The sequence below is a fragment of the Tursiops truncatus genome, chromosome 10, assembly GCF_011762595.2.
Source record: "Tursiops truncatus isolate mTurTru1 chromosome 10, mTurTru1.mat.Y, whole genome shotgun sequence".
Lineage (NCBI taxonomy): Eukaryota > Metazoa > Chordata > Mammalia > Artiodactyla > Delphinidae > Tursiops > Tursiops truncatus.
The window spans coordinates 62,679,081-62,692,291 of record NC_047043.1 but is presented as its reverse complement, the minus strand read 5'-3'; the positions used below and the strand labels follow the sequence as shown (position 1 = coordinate 62,692,291).

The following is a 13,211-nucleotide window of genomic DNA, read 5'->3' as shown; positions in this document are numbered from 1 at the left end:
AAGTAATGAAATTGAAACTGTGATTAAAAGTCTTCCAACAAACAAAAGTCCAGGACCAGATGGCTTCACAGGTGAATTCTATGAAATGTTTAGAGAAGAGCTAACACCCATCCTTCTCAAACTCTTCCAGAAAATTTCAGAGGAAGGAACACTCCCAAACTCATTCTACGAGGCCACCATCACCCTGATATCAAAACCAAACAAAGATACTACAAAAAAAGAAAATTACAGACCAGTATCACTGATGAATATAGATGCAAAAATCCTCAACAGAATACTAGCAAACAGAATCCAGCAACACGTTAAAAGGATCATACACCATGATCAAGTGGGATTTATCCCAGGGGTGCAGGGATTCTTCGGTATACACAAATTAATGTGGTACACCATATTAAAAAACTGAAGAATAAAAACCATATGATCATCTCAATAGATGCAGAGAAGGCTTTTGACAAAATTCAACACCCATTTATGATAAAAACTCTCCAGAAAGTGGGCACAGAGGGAACCTACGTCAAGATAATAAAGGCCATATATGACAAACCCACAGCAAACATCGTTGTCAGTGGTGAAAAACTGAAAGCATTTCCTCTAAGATCAGGAACAAGACAAGGATGTCCACACTTGCCACTCTTATTCAACATAGTTTTGGAAGTCTTAGCCACAGTAATCAGAGAAGAAAAAGAAAGAAAAGGAATCCAAATTGGAAAAGAGAAAGTAAAACTGTCACTGTTTGCAGATGACATGATACTATACATAGATAATCCTAAAGATGCTACTAGAAAACTCTAGAGCTAATCAATGAATTTGGTAAAGGTGCAGGATACAAAATTAATGCGCAAAAATCTCTTGCATTCCTATAACAACGAAAGATCAGAAAGAGAAATTAAGGAAACAATCTCATTCACCATTGCAACAAAAAGAATAAAACCTAGGAATAAATCTACCTAAGGAGGTAAAAGACCTGTACTCAGGAAACTATAAGTCACTGATGAAAGAAATCAAAGATGACAGATACAGATGGAGAGATATACCATGTTCTTAGATTGGAAGAATCAATATTGTGAAAATGACTGTACTACTCAAAGCAATCTATAGATTCAATGCAATCCCCATCAAATTACCAATGGCATTTTTTACAGAACTAGAACCAAAAATCTTAAAATTTGTATGTAGACATAAAAGATCCAGAACAGCCAAAGCAATCTTGAGGGAAAAAAACAGAGCTGGAGAAATGAGACTCCCTGACTTCAGACTATACTACAAAACTACAGTAATCAACACAATATGGTACTGGCAAAAAAAACCAGAAATATAGATCAATGGAACAGGATAGAAAACCCAGAGATAAACCCATGCACCGGTGGTCAACTAATCCATGACAAAGGAGTCAAGGATATACAATGGAGAAAAGACAGTCTCTTCAATAAGTGGTGCTGGGAAAACTGGACAGCTGCATTTAAAAGAATGAAATTAGAACACTCCCTAACACCATGCACAAAAATAAACTCAAAATGGATTAAAGACCTAAATGAAAGACCAGACACTATAAAACTCTTAGAGGAGAGCATAGGAAGAACACTCTGACATAAACCACAACAAGATCTTTTTTGATCCATCTCCTAGAGTAATGGAAATAAAAACAAAAATAAACAAATGGGAACTAATGAAACTTAAAAGCTTTTGCACAGCAAAGGAAACTACAAACAAGACGAAAAGACAGCCCTCAGAATGGGAGAGAATATTTGCAAATGAATCAACAGACAAGGGATTAATCTCCAGAATATATAAACAGCTCATGCAACTCAGTATTAAAAAAACAAACAACCCAGTCCAAAAATGGGCAGAAGACCTAAATAGGCATTTCTTCAAAGAAGACGTATAGATGGCCAAGAAGCACATGAAAAGCTGCTCAACGTCACTAATTATTAGAGAAATGCAAATCAAAACTATGATGAGATATCACCTCACACCAGTTAGAATGGGCATCATCAGAAAATCTACAAACAACAAATGCTGGAGAGGGTGTGGAGAAAAGGGAACCCTTTTGCACTGTTGGCGGGAATGTAAATTGATACAGCCACTATGGAGAACAGTATGGACGTTCCTTAAAAGACTAAAAATAGAATTACCATATGACTCAGCAATCTCACTACTGGGTATATGCACAGAGAAAACCATAATTCAAAAAGACACATGCACTCCAGTGTTCATTGCAGCATTATTTACAATAGCCAGGACATGGAAGCAACCTAAATGCCCATCGACAGATGAATGAATAAAGAAGATGTGGTACATATATACAATGGAATATTACCCAGCCATAAAAAGGAACGAAATTGGGTTATTTGTAGAGACGTGGAAGTAAGAAAGAGAAAAACAAATATCACATATTAACGCATATATGTGGAATCTAGAAAAATGGTACAGATGAATCGTTTTGCACGGCAGAAATAGAGACACAGATGTAGAGAACAAACATAGGGACACCAAGGGGGAAAGCAGGGGTGGTGGTCGTGGTGGTGGGATGAATTGGGAGATTGGGATTGACGTATATACACTAATATGTATAAAACAGGTAACTAATAACCTGCTGTATAAAAAAATAAAATTAATTAAAAAAATAAGGAAGAGCTCAAATCAGTTACTTTAAGAAACTAGAGCAAGACGAAAAAGAAGAGCAAAATAAACCCAAAGCAAACAGAAGGAAGAAAATAATAAAGGCTAGAGTGGGAACAAATGAATAGAGACTAAAATAGTAGAGTAAATAAAAGCAAGAGTTTGCTCTTTTAAAAGATCAACAACTGAGAAAAAAGAGACTCAAACAGCTAGAATCATTAATGAAAGTGGGGACGTTAACACCAAGCTTTCAGAAATAAAAATGATTTATGATACTTTGAACAGCAAATATTATGCCAATAAATTAGATAGCCTAGGTGAAAATGGGCAAATTCCTAGAAACACACAAACTAACAAAATTTACTCAAGAAGAAATAGAAAATCTGAATAAATGTAACAAGTAAAGAGGTTAATAGTTTATAAACTTCCCACACAGAAAAAAACCCAAGGACTTCCCTGCTGGCGCAGTGGTTAAGAATCCACCTGCCAATGCAGGGGACATGGGTTCAAGCCCTGGTCTGGGAAGATCCCACATGCTGCGGAGCAACTAAGCCTGTGTGCCACAACTACTGAGCCTGTGCTCTAGAGCCTGCAAGCCACAACTACAGAGCTCGCCTGCCACAGCTGCTGAAGCCCGCACGTCTAGAGCCCGTGCTCTGTAACAAGAGAAGCCACCACAGTGAAAAGCATGCACACCACAACGAAGAGTAGCTCCCCGCTCTCTGCAACTAGAGAAAGCCGGCGCGTAGCAACGAAGACCCAATGCAGCCAGAAATAAATAAATAAAATAAATTAATTAAACAAAAAAATCCCAAGATCAGATGGCTTCACTAGTAAATTCTACCAGATGTTTAAAGATTTATCATGAACTGTTCTATAAAAGTACAAAGGAGCACTTTCCAAGTTATTCTACAAGGCCAGCATTACCCTAATACCAAAGCCAGACAAAGACATAAAAAAGGTACACACCAATATCCCTTATGAATATAGACGCAGAAGTTGTCAATATTATTAAACGGAGTCTAGCAACATTTAAAGGGATTATACCCAGGAATGCAAAGTTGGTTCAATACGAGAAAAAAATCAGTGTAATACACCTTATTAGTAGGATAAATTAAAAACCACATGATCAGGCTTCCCTGGTGGCGCAGTGGTTGAGAGTCCGCCTGCCGATGCAGGGGACACGGGGTCGTGCCCCGCTCCGGGAAGATCCCACATGCCGCAGAGTGGCTGGGCCTGTGAGCCATGGCCGCTGAGCCTGCGTGTCTGGAGCCTGTGCTCTGCAACGGGAGAGGCCCCAACAGTGAGAGGCCCGCGTACCAAAACAAAACAAAAAAAACCACATGATCATCTCAAAAGACACAAAGCGTAATACACTTTCATGATTAAAAAAAAAAAACACTCAACAAACTAGGAATAGATGGGGACTCCCTCAACTTGATAAAGGGCTTATATGAAAAACTCCCATGTAATACCATACTTAAGGTGAAAGACTGAATGCTCCTTTTCTAAGATCAGGAATAAAATGCATTCTCACCACTGCAATTCAACATTGTACCAGAAGTTCTAGCCACAACAATTTTACAAGAAAAACAAAAGGCATCCAGATTGGAAAAGAAGTTAAACTATCTCTATTTGCAAATTACATGATCTCATATATATAATGTCTTAAGGAATACACACACACACACACATGCACAGGTTCAGTGTCACTAGCCATTAGGGAAATGCAAATTAAGATCCAATAAGATACTAATACACTCTTATTAGTACAGGTAAAATAAAGAGTAGTGACAATACCAAATGCTGGTGAGGATGCTAAGAAACGAAGTCCCATGCTGCTGGTGAAAATGTAAAATGGTATGGGCACTCTGGAAAATATTTTGGCAGTTTCTTAGGATAAATTTTGCTTTGGAAAAGCTTTGCGTTAAAATGAATACAGTGAAGTAAAGATGAATAATTCCCCTCTTGCTTGGTTCAGGTAGGTGGGCTGTGTAATGAACTAGAATTTGGATTTCTTTTTTTTTTTAAATTTTGTTTTCCTGGTGCTGTGAAAATTAGCCATTAGTATAACTAATAAGGATTAATGGAAACTGAAAAGACTAAGGTCATGTCAGAAAGATTTGTATTTGCTGCAGAACTGAAGTGAGATGGGTTTTTTTTCTCATATTAGTAGTTCCATGTATAAGAGAACCCACCCACGCCCCTGCCCCCTGCTTCTTGTGTTACCGATTTGTGTGCGGAAGAGGCCTGAGAAGGAGATTAAGATTAGTAGGATCGCAATTTCCTGGAGGGCTTGGTTTTGGGATACTTAAGGGAAGAGATGTGGGGCTTGGCAGAGGACTGAGGTTGGAAAAGCTACAACTTGTTCATGGCCATCAGTCTTCAGGGATCCTCTTGATAGCGTCTTTCCACAGGCATATATCTCATTAGTGTTTGTTTTCCCCCTTGAAGTAGAACGGAGGGTTGGGGACACAGGAGCAGAAACGTTGCTTCCCTGGAGTCCTTGTTTATGCTGGGTGGTGAGCACTGTTGCTGGTGCCCTGCTGCAGGTCTACTGCTTGAGACCTTTTTGAGCTGTTATGTTCCAGGTGAGTCTTGTGAATGGTTGAGCTGTTGTCAGCACCTCTGCTCCTTGGGTCAGCCGCTGTCACCTGCCAATTCCTCTATCTGTTTTGTTGCCTTCTGAATTGACCCACAGCGGGTTCTTTGTACTATTTCCTTAGAGGGTTCTTGGACTGGAAAATTGCATGTGCGCCTGAGACTTGTGCTTCCAGGAAGGTGGATGGAGTGGTAGCCATTCCTTCTTGTGAATTGGCTGTGGTGTGACTCCTTTTGCTTCTCCCTTCTGGTCTCACACTTCTGAGGAATCATCTCCTTGGCCTGCGTTTTCATCCGTGAGCTGAATCAAGCCAAGATACATGTCTGGGCAGGTTCCCTGTAGCACAGACGAAAGAAAACAGCAACATGGAACAGGAGAAGTGGATTTAAACTTGAATTTCATCAGCGAGCTCAGTAAGGAAAGGAATTCTAGATTCCTGGGCCCTTCTGCTAGAGTTTTCTATTCTGATTTTATTGGTTTAAGTTTCTCTACTTGAAAGCAACAGAAATTAACTGGCTTACACAAGCAAAAAGAGTATTTATTGGAAGGATATGGGGTGGCTCACAGACTGGAAAGAAGAGCTGATGAGCTCGTCTTCAGAAAGGGCTGGAGCCAGAGCAGCCCGTGATCTGGGGAGCAGGAACCTCTTGGGGAAGAATAAACACCACCGAATCCAGTTTTTTTTTTTTTTTTTTTTTTTTGCGGTACGCGGGCCTCTCACTGCTGTGGCCTCTCCCATTGCAGAGCACAGGCTCCGGACGCGCAGACTCAGCGGGCCATGGCTCACGGGCCCAGCCGTTCCGCGGCACGTGGGACCTTCCCGGACCGGGGCACGAACCCGTGTCCCCTGCATCGGCAGGTGGACTCTCAACCACTGCGCCACCAGGGAAGCCCTCGAATCCAGTTTTGATTCTTTCTGCTCAGAAGTCAAAGGCCAGGGAGAGAGGCCTAACCAGCCTGGTGGGGGTCAGGGAGGGGCACCTTAACTGGCCGTTATGTCCAGGCCAAATCCTGTGGAGAAAGGTGGTTCTCAGAGCCACACTGGACTGCTGTTACTCCAAGGAGAAGACAGCTGCTGGGCAGGCAGAAATAGGAGGGGCCCTTTGCCCTCACCCTCCCAGGAACAACTGGGGGACCAGGAGCAGAGACATCTACCCAATACCACTGTCACAGTGAATTTTGTTTTATGTCAGGGGCCTAGGCTTTTTGGTGTTTTTGTGTTGAGGGCTGACCCCACTGGACTTTATTTATCAGTGAATCACTGTTTGTGTAAGAATGTGTTTTTTGAGGGATCAGACCTTGTATAAAGGTTTCCCAAGGATTTCTCTTGGTCTGGCCTGTGCACAGAGAATGGGGGGGGAGGGTTTCCAGAATGTCCATTTGGCCAAGAGCAACTGAAGGTGCTGTCTGTTACACAGGAGTACTTTCCTGTGCCACGTGTGAGAAAAATGCCCTCTCTAGGGAGTGGCCTTTTAGAAGTGCCTAATATGGAAGAGGATTGAGAGTTTATTACCAGAGCTAGAGAGGCAGTTTTTTGTTTCTTTGGTTAGACTTACTTAGACACTACCCACAGTCACTAGGAGCCGACAAAGACTGTGTGTGTGTGTGTGTGTGTGTGTGTGTCTGTGTGTGTGTGCGTCTGTGTGTGTGTGTGTGTGTGTGTGTGTGTGTGTGTGTTTTGGGATTGATGTCTCCAGATCTTGCATGTAGGCCTCCTGATTCCCTGTCCACGTCCCTGCCACCTCCCCCAGCAGCCCTAGTGTTGAGAGCCAAGTACTTTTGTTAATTGGCTTTTCTCCCTTCTTGCCAGGTGCCTGCCTGCAGATGGTGTCCATTGTCAGTGCTGCCCAACGTGTGCCAGGCTGATCCATGGTCACTTTCCGGGATGGCAGCAAGGTGACTTCAGCTGAGGATGACCCTGACTGAAAGGCTGCGTGAGAAGATATCTCAGGCCTTCTACAACCATGGGCTGTTCTGTGCGTCCTACCCCATCCCCATCATTCTCTTCACGGGACTCTGCATCTTAGCCTGCTGGTATGTTTCCAAGTTGCCCTGGATATGGTGGGCCAGTGCCTTGGCACAATAGATTTCCTAACCCTGACTGTTCAGTAGCCCTTGGACTGTGTGCTTTTTACACAGTGGAACTTGAGGCTCATTGGATCTGTTGAGTGGAAAACTCTAGTCCTGGGGTGTTTAGCCACGACAGTAAAACAGTCCAGGCTGGCCCTGACTTGGTGACTCACCAGATTTGTTCACATTGCTGGTAATCTGTCTCAAAATAATGTTTAGATGTTTCTAAGAAACTGCAAGATAATTGAAAGCATGGTATTTTAATTTTCCTTCTCAATAGTGGCAGCTTCCTTTTGGTACCTGGTTAAGAGCAGGAGCCTTGGAATGTTGCAAGGCAAAGTCCATTTGAACAATTCCTTGGACACTGTCTTGTAGGCTAACCCCAGAGACTTGGTTTTCTACTCTCTAGTCATTTTCTTGTGTTCATGTGGACCCTCCTTCTGACCTCTGGTTGATACTTGGGGCCTGTTGTGCTCACCAAGGACTGTTGTGACTGTCCTTCTGTCATAGGGCCCCATAGAGCCCTGAAGAGTGTGGCTGATGAGGACATTGTGAAAGGAGAGGCTTGATGTAAGATGATATCCAATGGTCCCCTTGGCTCTCAAACACTGACAGTCATGAAAAGAGCCTACCTGATTATCTTTGTCTCTGGAAAGAATTATGGTTTCCAGATTCATTATACATCTAACGTTTATAGATGTTTTCAGTGCTGTGCTGGAAGAAGGATGGTTCAGGACTGAACTCCATATTCAGTTGTTAATGATCCCAAGTTCTTCCCTAATTAGGACAAGGAAAGATGAGCATATTCATTGAGAATTTCCTGCTGGGTGCTGTGTTGGTGCTTCAGGTATATAATTAAATGTCTCGTTAACCCTCATAAAAACCTTGGGAAGTGGTCCAGTTATATTTCCATTTAACCAGTGTGGGATGGAGGATTAGAGGCTTGCCTGGTCTACACAACTAATAAGTAGGGAAACGGGGGTTCAAATCCAGCTTTAAAGGGATTCTGGTGCCTGCACCTGTGGCACTCTGTTCCCCCTGACTCTTCTCACTCTGGCTCAGTGTATTTGTACTGATGTTTAAACTTTGTTAATTTGTGTTGTACAAGATTAGACACTTGTGGCTATGTCCTGTAACTGATGAATTAGGAGTGTTCTGAGAACCCAGCTCTTGGATTTGCTTGTTTTTTTTTTTCCTGTAGGTTAATTGACCCATCTGTCTCTTTCAAAATCATACTTTTCTAGGCCTGGCCTATATGCTAGGGCAGTGGTTCTTAAACCTGAGCTAACATCAGAGTTACCTGGAGGGCATGTAAAACAAGATTGCTGGGCCCTACCCCAGTTTCTCATTCATCAGATCTGGAGAAACCCAAGAATGTGCATCTCTAAACAAGCTCCCAGGCCTGGGGACTACATGCTGAGAACCACTAGGCTGTGTGTCCTTAAAAATTTCTCTGAAGTTCTACCACGTCTCAGCTGAAAGTATTTTCTCTTTTATTCTAACTTCTAGAGCAGCAGTTTGTGGTGACACTTACGGTTATTATTATGCATATTGCCTTCTGTTAGAGGTAGGTGGGGTCCTGCTCCCCCTTCATAAATTCTCAGTTGATACCATCTTTATATGTGTATGTGTATGGTAAGTAAATACATAATGGATGAATACATTGAATTAAACTTGTGTTCTCTGTGGCAGGGGTTCCCAACCCCCGGGCCACGGACCAGTACGGCCTGTTAGGAGCCGGGCCGCACAGCAGGAGGTGAGCGGCGGGTGAGCGGGCAAAGCTTCCTCTGCGCTTGCCATCGCTCGCATTACTGCCTGAACCACCCCTACCTACCCCCACACCGGTCCATGGAAAAATTGTCTTCCAAGAAACTGGTCCCTGGTGCCAAAATGGTTGGGGACCTCTGCTCTATGGGCAGTGTAAGTTGAGGAGGTGGTTGTGATTCCCCTTCCACGAAGATGGCTCTAGCTACCGGAAAAGGGAAGGATGTTTCTTCTTTGCCATTCATCTTCTGAGGATTGGATTTGGCCAGCTGGGATCAGGCAGCTTCCTGGACAGGAAAAGTAGGCTATGTGTAGCAGCTGCAGTTGTAGCTGGGTGCAATTGGCCTTTATCTTTGAATGAATAATTTGATATCACACAAGTGTTTCAAAACAGATTGTCCTTGGATTTATGACTTGGGGGCCTCTGGTATGAAAACTTTATGAGATGGCTAAGGTCTCAAGCGTGGAAGACTCCTTATTGACTCTGGGTGAATTAGGATGGGATGGAGGATGGGGGAAGAGGCAAATGTGATAATAACAATATTTAACAAGCAGTACGGCCCAAATGCAGCCAAGCTGGGCAGACACCTGTCTTATATCCCACAGGTGTCTTGGCCGAACATCAGTCCTGAGAAGGGAGTGGGTGAGCCTCAGGGTAGGATTGGGCTGGTAGGAGGGAAAGGAAAACTAATCTTCACTGAGCCCTGGCTTTGTGGTCAGGTGCTTCCACACACAGTATTTCGTTTGGTCGCCTAACATCCTTGGAGGAGGTGGTTATTCCATAGTTCTTTTGCTGATGATGAAACTAATGTGGAGAGATAGTAAGTGGTATGTGCTGCAACTGGCCGGTCTGTGTGGCATATCCAAATCTGTACTTTCTCCACTTCGCTGTGGTGACATGAACTTTATGAAGAACACTGTTTGGTGCTGATACCTTTCATTGCAGGGAGTCTGCTCCTTGAACGAGAAGCCTCAGAAAGAGAATCTCAGTTGCACTGGGCCAGGGACAGGGCCTGGCAGGATCTGCCTAGACAGAGGATAGAGAAGCTTTTTGAGGCAGTGGCCCTACATAACAGAAGTTGAGGAGAGAGCATAAAATTGGGTTTTACAGCCACCTCAATAAAGATTGCTATAATATATGCCAAGAACTGTGCCAGACCAGTGACACAGAACACAGTCCCTCCCACAGTCTCGGCCTGAGAGAGAGAACTTCAGTGCCATTGGGTATTGTGCATAGCAGATTTGACCTAACCTTAGTGCAAAGGGAGACAGCGTTACGGAGGCTTCCAGGGAGGAGAACACCTGAGCCGAGCCCTACAGGAAGAATAGGTGGCATCTTCCTTGCCTCCTTTCCTGTTTATGGTTGTGTTCATTCAGCTCGCCGCTCTCCCAACAAAAGCACAGGGAGGCTACTACCCTGGCGCGCCCCTCTGAACCTGCTGCCTCTTTTGGTCCTACTCTCTAAGGGCACTATGGTTTCCTCTTATCTTTACAGTCACCCTGTACACACATTCTTAATGCTGTGTACTTATTTTTTCAAACCAGCATCTTTGTTATGTGATTGTAAAGGAATTTTTAAAATCTGATTGGCTTAGGAGAAAATTTCTAAGGCTAGATGAAGTCCCTCAGCCTCCAAAGATGATAAAGGTTGTATCAGAAAATCCAGAGATTCTGCGCCTTTATGGACAGGAGAACAGATATTGTGGACCCAGGGCACAAGCCTCGCTATCCTCTTCTGTATGGGAAGCTTTTCTATCCAGAGCATCTCCCCTTCTGCCAGAGCTTCAGGTTGCCTGCAGAAAATAAAGTGTGGTTAATAGGTTATTTTTTTTTCATATTCTGTAATTTTTTTTTAAATTGAAGGATAGTTGTTTTACAATGTTGTGTTAGTTTCTGGTGTACAGCAAAGTGATTCAGTTATACATACATATACACAAATTCTTTTTCATATTATTTTCCATTATGGTTTATTACAGGATATTGAATATAGTTCCCTGTGCTATACAGTAGGAGTAGGACCTTGTTTTGTCTATTTTATATATAGTAGTTTGTATTTTCTAATCCCAAACTCCTTATTTATCCCTCCCCGACCCCCTTTCCCCTTTTGTAACCATAAGTTTGTCTTCTATGTCTGAGTCTGTCTCTGTTTCATAAATAAGGTCACATTTGTGTCATATTTTAGATTCCACATATAAGTGATATCATAAATATTTGTCTTTCTCTTGCTGACTTCACTTTGTATGATCATCTCTAGGTCCATCCATGTTGCTGCAAATGGCATTATTTTATTCTTTTTTTATGAGTAGTATTCCATTGTATATATTTACCACATCTTCTTTATCCATTCATCTGTCAAGACATTTAGGTTGTTTCCATGTCTTGGCTATTGTAAATAGTGCTGTTGTGAACATAGGGGTGCATATATCTTTTTGAATTTTGGTTTTCTCCGGGTATATGCCCAGGAGTGGGATTGCTGGATCACATGGCAACTCTATTTTTGTTTTTTTAAGGAACCTCCGTACTGTTTTCTGTAGTGGCTGTACCATTTACATTCCCACCAAGAGTGTAGGAGGGTTCCCTTCTCTCCATACCCTCTCTGGCATTTATTGTGGGTGGATTTTTTGATGATGGCCATTTCTGATTGGTTTGAGATGGTACCTCATTGTAGTTTTGATTTGCATTTCTCTAATAATTAGTGATGTTGAGCAGCTTTCCATGTGCTTCTTGGCCATCTGTATGTCTTCTTTGGAGAAATGAATAGACAGCTTTTAGTAGTTTTATTAGATACTCAGATTCCATTTAACTGCTTACCTTTATTGTACCTGGAATGAGAGAGTTGTTCAGCTTGAACCGAAAGGACTGCTGCTCTTGCTACCTCTGTCAGGATCTAGCAGCTGCCTGGGCTGTGGACCTGTTCATCCCACTGGATCACCCTGGGAGCCATAAATGCTCTTTCCTCTGGGAAAATCTGATGAAACTTGCAGCAAGTAGGCACTGTGGCAAGAGGTATCTGTTTACATTCCCTAGAGGTTAGGCCACCAGGACCAGAGGTGTGGCTCAGCAGCAGTCCAGCAAGGCAGAGGGTGCTGTTTCTTGGGACCTGTCCTGGGAAGTGGTAGGTATGCCGTGGAATGAAGGAAGAGTGTCTGGGTGCCAGGCCAGCTTAATTGCCCTATGTGTGGGTCAGAGGTTAATGTGAGGGGTCATTAGGTCACCTGTGATTCCATAACCTGCTGGTCATGGTTAGAGAGGGTGGATTTTAACTTGGAGAGCAAGTTGGAATCATGATGAGACCATTCCAGACCTCCTGAAAGAGGATAATCCTACAGCCTGTGTGGGTATCTGAGAGCAGACTTGACCCCTTCCTCCTTCATTTTCTCTGGAGAAAAGCAGCACCTTCAGGCTGAGGCTGGACATCGCAGTTGTGGTGACCTCCGCTCTCAACCTCTCTCCCTTGTCTGCCTACAGCTCAGGTTTCCCCACGATCATCGTGACCCCTTTGTGGGTGGGCACACAGGAGACTATAGAACAGGCTCCCTCTTTTTGTACCTATGTGGCCACTCTCTGGACACATTTATATTCCTTTCATGAACAAGAAAGAAATCTGAGTAACCGAAGCCCTGTCTGCACCTGTGCTTTGGAGAGCTGGGCTGGACAGCTGATAACCAAGTCCCAGGGAACCACTGACCTCTGCCCCAAAGCCTAGACTCAGGAGCCCAGGAGCCCAGCTCCAGCAGCTGCTCCTGGGTCCTGTTCAGCATTCCAAAGCCAGAGCCTCCCTCCAAGCAGAAGTTACCCCTGACCTCACACACGAGCTCTGGAAAAGCTCTGAAAGGCTTGTAGGAGATCAAATACTGCTTTATCACCCCAAATTTCCTCCAACCCCAAATTTCCTCCAACAGAAGAGAGATCAGGAGATCTCAGAAATTTCCCTTTATGGTCTTTTACTACCCCACCCCTAGTCCTGTATTGTTCTCCCCTGAGAAGGGAAGAGAGAAAACATGTCCCACTCCTGATGTCTCCAGAGAGGTGTCCTGTGCCCCATCTCTTGAGTGTCATTTTTCTGGTTGCTCTTCCTGTATGTCTTCAGTGTCTCCTGAGCTCCCATCACAGATGACTGGGAGTGAGAATGGGAGGAGATGTAGAGCCAACATCA

The 13,211-nt window shown here is 43.4% G+C and overlaps 1 protein-coding gene across 9 annotated transcripts in view; it reads left to right on the top strand.

The window, feature by feature from the left end:
* Nucleotides 1-13,211, top strand: part of SCAP (SREBF chaperone) — a 90,049-nt gene that overhangs the window by 44,025 nt on the left and 32,813 nt on the right. For 8 of the 9 annotated variants that reach the window (XM_073811096.1, XM_033864838.2, XM_033864837.2 and 5 more), the window contains exon 2: nucleotides 7,032-7,255. In XM_073811096.1, coding sequence (XP_073667197.1) covers nucleotides 7,134-7,255 — 122 coding nt within the window. In that variant the 5' untranslated portion in view covers nucleotides 7,032-7,133. Of the gene's footprint in view, nucleotides 1-5,504; nucleotides 5,635-7,031; nucleotides 7,256-13,211 lie in introns of those variants that run through there. The other variant, XM_033864833.2, reaches the window with a different exon arrangement.